Source organism: Diaporthe amygdali, assembly GCF_026229845.1.
Source record: "Diaporthe amygdali strain CAA958 chromosome Unknown NODE_3_length_2959817_cov_65_330692, whole genome shotgun sequence".
Lineage (NCBI taxonomy): Eukaryota > Fungi > Ascomycota > Sordariomycetes > Diaporthales > Diaporthaceae > Diaporthe > Diaporthe amygdali.
The window spans coordinates 2,311,173-2,318,098 of record NW_026517023.1 but is presented as its reverse complement, the minus strand read 5'-3'; the positions used below and the strand labels follow the sequence as shown (position 1 = coordinate 2,318,098).

General features: G+C 50.0%; 2 protein-coding genes across 2 annotated transcripts; both read left to right on the top strand.

The window, feature by feature from the left end:
• Positions 1 to 1,091: 1,091 nt before the first annotated feature.
• J7T55_003113 (rgininosuccinate lyase) lies at positions 1,092 to 2,584 on the top strand (the record flags this gene model as incomplete). The annotated part of the gene is made up of 2 exons (XM_053138258.1): positions 1,092 to 1,294; positions 1,411 to 2,584. The coding sequence occupies 2 exons, from the start codon at positions 1,092 to 1,094 to the stop codon at positions 2,582 to 2,584; spliced, it is 1,377 nt and encodes a 458-aa protein (XP_052998980.1).
• Positions 2,585 to 4,885: 2,301 nt separating this feature from the next.
• On the top strand, positions 4,886 to 6,094 carry J7T55_003112 (flavanone 3-hydroxylase; the record flags this gene model as incomplete). The annotated part of the gene is made up of 2 exons (XM_053138256.1): positions 4,886 to 5,464; positions 5,525 to 6,094. 2 exons carry the CDS (start codon positions 4,886 to 4,888, stop codon positions 6,092 to 6,094), a joined length of 1,149 nt encoding a protein of 382 aa, XP_052998979.1.
• Positions 6,095 to 6,926: the final 832 nt, after the last annotated feature.

Sequence of the window (6,926 nt, the reverse complement as noted above, 5' to 3'; positions counted from 1 at the left end):
GTCTCTGCACAGATTGTTGTACGGACAGGATAAAATGGATCCCTGTCGTAGAGCCAGCGAAGCGCTCGACATCGGCCTCATCGGCAACGATGCGGCCCATGTGCCGTAGAAGAAGGTTGGTGTGTTGTGAATTCCTGGATCGTGTTTGTTCAGAGACAACACTCAAAGGACGGTCCGAGACACTAGCGAGCTCGGTCTGTAGTTTTTGATTCGCCTCCTGCAAAGCCTGGAGACTTTGTTTCATTCTGGCATTGTCGGCGGTGAGGTTTTGAAACTCCTCTGCAGTAGGCGGCCGGTACCCACGAACTTTGGTCTTTCTTCGAAGACGAGTAGCTACAACGCAGGCAACGCCCGCGGTGTTACACGGGCCACACTGGACATTTATTAGTACTAGCATTTGGGAAATCATGTTACGTGGGTAATGATAGAGTTGAGAGAGATAGCGAAAATTCTTACTGTCGGTGTAGCCCCGTCACACTTGACCTTTTTCCTATATAACCATCACATTTAGCCCCAGCATACGACAGTGGATAGAAGCTTTCACGAGTTACATACACTCTACATCTATCACTAGATCGGTCAGCTTGCCCATGATGATGGTGTGTGCAATGATGGGATCGACTTACCAAGCTTGACCTAAAGCGGCCCTTGGTCCCACCGACTGGAGGACTTCATCACTCCGGCCAGGAGACGCGGAGGACGCCGATCTTGGGGATGCAACCTCCATTTTGTCATGTTCGCCTCAGTGCGTGATCGTCTCATACACCATCCGGAAAAAAGGACTATAATGAATGCAGCATGCTGCTGGCCGAGGTCCACGACGGATGTGACCCCTCAAAGGTCACAGTCAAAGACTCGTGGGTCCCTGGTCCTGCCTAGCGCCGGAATAAGAGCTTTATGCCGGATCTTCACAACGTAAGCGAAACCTCAATGTGCAGGGCCGCCAACGAATGTGGACTGAGCCGGTCACCGCTGATGAATAAATATGTCACGCACTCGAGCAAAGGGAGTCGCTCAATTTGGTTTGATGGAGAAAATGAGAATTTACCATTGAATAATCAATTGCAATTTCTTCAATCTAAGTATCCGCCATGAGTGTGTCAGCGCTGGATTCGCGTGTCTTCCGCAATCTCTTTGGGACCCAAGAGATCCGCGACATCTTTACCGATGAGGCCTACGTACGGCGTATGATAGAAACCGAGGCGGCACTGGCTCGCGCTCAGTCCAAAGCCGGCATCATTCCCGCTGAAGCCGGTGAGGAACTTACCAAGGCCTTGAAAGTTGCCAAGATTGAGTATGGAACCCACTCACAGATGCCTTTCCCTGCCCACCCCTTGCAAGGGAAAGGCTCGGCAGAACCGAGAAATTCAGAATGATATTCAGAAGGATTCTACTAACAGCAACTTTTAGCTTCGAAAAACTCTCCAGGGACACCGATATTGTCGGCTATCCTGTCCTGCCCCTGGTGGAACAGCTCGTCCACTCGCAGTCAACGCCTGAAGATGTCTCCAAATACATACATTGGGGGGCTACAACGCAGGACATCATGGATGACGCATCCATGTTGCAAATCAAGGCTGCGCTGCAAGTAGTCAAGCGCTATCTAAATGAGCTTGTTGGTATTCTTCGACGTCTTTCTGCTGAGCACCGCGACACCCCCATGGCCGGTCGCACACATCTCCAACACGCTTTGCCATGTACCTTCGGCTACAAGTGCGCAGTCTATCTATCCGGAATAGAAAGGCATGTTTCAAGGCTTCAAGAGATCGAGAGGCGATGTCTTTATGTACAATTCGGTGGCGCAGCCGGCACGCTGGCCTCGCTAGGCTCCGACGACAAGGGCCTCAGGACACGAGCCTACCTGGCAGAGGAACTGGGCTTGGACAACCCTCCCATCACATGGCACGTAGTACGTGACAACATCGCCGAAGTCTTGAACTTCCTCGCCCTTGTCGGCGGTTCTCTAGGCAAGATCGCCCTCGACGTGATCGTTATGTCATCGAACGAGTTCGGCGAGGTTTCAGAGCCGTTCGTGCCTCTTCGCGGGGCCTCGTCGACTATGCCGCAGAAGCGCAACCCGATATCGAGCGAGGTCATACTCGCAGCCAGCAAGTTGCTACGCGCACACGCTGGCCTGGGCCTTGACGCCATGGTGGTCGACTTCGAGCGGGCCAGCGGCCCATGGCACCTGGAATGGGTCGCCATTCCTGAAGCGTTCGTGCTGTGCGTAGGTGCGCTACATCAGACCTGCTTCGCTATTGGCGGTCTCGTTGTGAACACAGGGGCCATGATGGCAAACCTGTGCTCGACGAAGGGTCTTATTGTTGGTGAGGCTGTCATGATGGGTCTGGCGCCATTCATCGGTCGACAGAATGCGCATGATGTGGTATACAGCTGCTGCAAGGAGTCTATAGAGACAAAAGCTCCGCTGTTGGATGTTCTGCTTTGTCGTAAGGAGATCACCGAGAAGATGGAGGCAGACAAACTAGCTGCACTCTGCAACCCAAGTAACTATTTTGGAGCGAGCCAGTTGATGGTGGACGACGTGCTGAGAGTGCCTACCAACGGGCTGAATGGTCATTGAGAATATGACTCCATTCTACATCATCCTGCTGCTATGCCTTGCCTTTCGCATTTGACAGGTCCTCGAGGTCCCGTCCTACAAGCACTATGGTCACTCCATCCATTTGCCCAGGTCACGGCCAAAATTTGAGTGGTCATCTCATGAATCCAAGGCAAGGACGGTTGACAAACTCACACGCCGTGTTGTCAGAGGGAGTTGGCGCCTAATCTGGGTGAGTAACGTCAGAGGCTTGTCGCCACTGCTGGTATTCAAATAGCTTGATCGCCCGAAGACAGGAACATACCGTTACTCTAAAGAAAGAGTGGGCAATCAGACAGCAAATAGTTCAAGATACTGGCATATGGAATAGTCACAGTGATTCCGAAAAGTCATTCCATCCACAACATGCCGGTTTCCATTGACAAGTATAATACAAAAAGTGGCTAGAAAGCCTATGATACTCCCTAACCCTACGAATGACCGTCAACTAATATGCCACCCTGTATCCCAGAACCTGAATATTCCAAGCAGACCGTGCCATCCGTCGACTGGAAAGCTCTGGTGAATGCAGACCCCTCTTTCCAAGTGAATTGGTCGATCGATAACGGGGGAATGCACCGAAGAGTAACGAGAACGAATAGAAAGAAACGAAATTTCGGAATTGATGGTCGACATGTTGAGGTTGGTGGCCCGTTGCGGCAGTTGTCAAAGGTGAATCTTACTGCCCCAGGCCTTCTTGTCGATGTAGAGAGGGTGCATTGCCGTGATTCGAGAACTGCGGGTAGCTCAGGCAGCTAGGCGCAATGATTGCTTTGTCGCAGCCTTTCAAGAAGTGTCTAGCCTTTCCTGAAATCCGAGACATGATCCCTGGGGCGGAAGCTTTACAAGCCCAAGGCTCGCTGCCCTCAGCCCGTAGACTGGTGCAATGTCCGACTCTTACATGATGACGCACAATCCGTATACGGGAGTGCCCATGGTGCCCATCGGTGTGCCAGGTGCGGTGGGAATTTTCTTGGAGTCCATTTTGAGATTTAGAGAGATTAGTGAGTCTGTGATGAATTTTGTGAAATGTGATTGAAAGATGGTTAGTGAGGTGGAATGTGATGGATTGAGTAGCGAGAAAGGGCACTTTCTGGGGTATTTTAAGTTGAGGGGCTTATATGCAATGATCAAGGGCCGACTCATATTTGCGTTCTTTACAGTGCGTCACTGCAGCGTGCCGCGATTGAGCATTGTCCGTGTATCTACAATTTGATTCGCTTCATATTGTCCCCTGATATTGTGTCGATGCTTTAGGCAGCTTCTCAAAGATTGAAGATCGCCACGGTCACAGGATCCGAAGTTGGCTTCAGAAGGCCTTTGCACTCACTCCGTTTTCTCTTCTTCCGGAAACCCACGTCATTGAACAAAATGTCGTCCATAGATCTGATGTATCCGAGGGCACAAACTTTTGCCATCCGTCAGAACGGCCTCCAGATTTCGCTTTTGTTATCCATTTCACGTGTCTACAGTCCATGGCCCGCTCCTTGTCCTGTGTGCAACAATACTAGGGGACAATATTAAGAATTATCAAAGATGCTCAAGCTTCGATCCTACAGCGTTGACTGATGCGGACCTGCGTGCATCATATGCATTCTCGAATTGTCTAGGGAACGATGAGAGTTTTGTGATGATTTAGTGCGATCGTGCTATTTTTTCGGCATCAGTCTTCTTCGATTGATAGTATCAGCACACGCGGACATCAAGGCGTCGTCATGGAACAGCAAGTAGCTTCTTATTTTACACATATCTCATTTCCCTTTAATGTTGAAAAACCATGCTCTACATATCGCCACCAACCTCTGAAAATCACTTCATCAAATGTGCAACAAGCCAAATATCGGTTTGTTGAAGTCTCCCATACCTGAGTTTAAGTCCAAGAGTTAAGCATTGAATTGCCCGAAAGAAAAGCGACATAGATAGTATGGCAAGGAGCCCATGTTTTTGAGAGGGAACGGGGCTCAGATTTATGTCGTAGCCTGCGCAGAAGCATTGCCTTTGGTGTAGGAGCAGGCCAAGATGGCCACATTTTATTCTACATAGCAACTAGGAGATCTCATATCGGTCAATTGCACGGTCAAGTAGCAGCTGAAAGCACAAATCTGGGGTACTGCGTTATCAGTTTCATTCACCACATCGGTCATTCAAACCCCACTTTTGCTTATCTCCTGGAACGAGTGTCTGGCTATCTCTCGAGCCACACAAATGATATTTCACCATCCGACAAGATCTTTGCTACACCAGTCCACCGGCCTGATAAGTTTTTCGTGCATCATAGAGAAAATGGCGGCCGCAGTGGCACCGAGCCCAGGCAATGTTACCCTCCACGAGATCCGGCAGAACCAAGCTGCCCTGATGAGCCGGATCAATGAAGCCGTGTACTCTAGTAAAGAAGAGACGATTCCTTTGATCGACATCGGCCCTTCTCTCAACGGTGATGGGGCAGCTAGAAGGTCTGTCGCTGCTCAGATCGGGAAAGCATGCCGCGAGATAGGCTTCTTTCAGATCACCAACCACGGCGTCAGTTTGGAGGCCCAGAACGGAGTGCTGGAGCAAGCCAAACGATTCTTCCACCAATATCCACAGGCTAAAAAAGAGGACTTACACATCAACAACTCGGCTCTATTCCGTGGCTGGGAGCCCAGCGACGTGTCGAATGTGAATCCTGACGACTGGAACACCATGGGCAAGGAGACCAAAGAGGCTTTCAACTGGGGATACGAACCCAAACTCGATCCCACAGGCGGCGACGGCAAGTATGTGGAGTTAGACCTGGTTTCATACCCAAATGGGGCAAACGTGTGGCCCAACGAGGAAGATCTTCCTGGGTTCTTTGAGAGCATCAGGAAGTACCACGGCGAGGTAGGCAATTTCCAATCACGACAACGCAGTCTGTGAGTAATTACTGACAAGAGATCCAAGGTCCTAACACTTGCACGTCATCTCCTAAGACTCTTCGCCCTAGCTATGGAACTAGAAGAGTCCTATTTCGATGGGATGACGACGCACCCGGGGACCATAGCTCGCCTGCTGTACTATCCTCCGCAGAAGCCCAAGTCGACACCAGATTCAGCCAAGCAAGAAGAAGAGATCGGCCTAGGTGCGCATACGGACTATGAGTGCTTCACGCTGCTCTTGTCCGACGCGAATCCCGGATTAGAGGTGCTTTCGCCAACTCTGGACCCGGCTTCGGGCCGGCCGAAGTGGATCTCAGCTCCTGCGGCGCCGAATAGCCTGACAGTCAATATCGCGGACTTCTTTCAGCGGTGGACGAGCGGGCAGTTTAAGAGTACTGTCCATCGGGTTGTCAATAGGAGTCCTGAGAAAGAGAGATACAGTGTGCCGTTCTTCTTCTCGGTCAACTACGATCAGAAGGTCTCAACACTGCCATCACCTGATTCAGAGGGTGGCACACCAGAGGTCGACGTGATACAGGCCGGACCATGGGTGCTGGAGAGGCTGCGAGCCACGTTGAAGCAAGAGACAAAGTGAAATGACTAGGATTGCTCTTTTTTGATCAGAGTAGCTGGAAGCTGTCCACGGAAACTGCGCAATTTTCTCTGTGTCTTCCTATGGGAAAAGGCCAGGGGTTCCGCGGGGGTCTTTTAAGACAGAGGGAAAATGTCAAATATATTCCACATGTTGTATTTGTCTACCTTCTTGGGTTATGTCGCGCCATGAGAATTGTAATTGATATGGATTTATGCTTTCCAGAGCGACAAGATGTTGAGTTCGTCTCAGAATGTCGATATTCCAGAAGGTGCTTGCAGCGCAAATTGGGGCTAGAAAATCGAGTGAATTTCTTTTTTCAATGCCCTGTGGATCACAATTATTGTCAGAATGCCGATCCTTTCAATCTTAGCTGTATGAAAAAAAATCTTCTGTTCTTGCCCAGGCTCCATGTTTACACCCGCCGTGTCTGATACTGACGACTTTACAAAAGAAATGCTGCTTTGTAGCAAATGATTAATATGAATTCGCTGCTCCCATCAACTGGTTGAACATTTGTAGCGCTGACACGACATACATGTCGATCGCTCTAGACTAAACGCCGCTTGAAAAGACCAAAAGCCGGATCATGTGAGTCTAGTGGAATATCCATATTGAAGTCAAAATTGAGTCCTGGAGAGCAGCAAACTGAGAATTGTGTACACAAAGCAATCGGCTAGCGGCCCGGCGCCGCGCTGAGGCGTTATAGTGAGGACCGAAAGCCGACCTAGTCACTGCCGAAAGGCACAAGTTACTCGGACTTTTTTCGTTGTATATTTTAACTTGAAAAATGCTCATCAGTGCCTAGGCACCAGATATCTTTCTTCGCAATTTT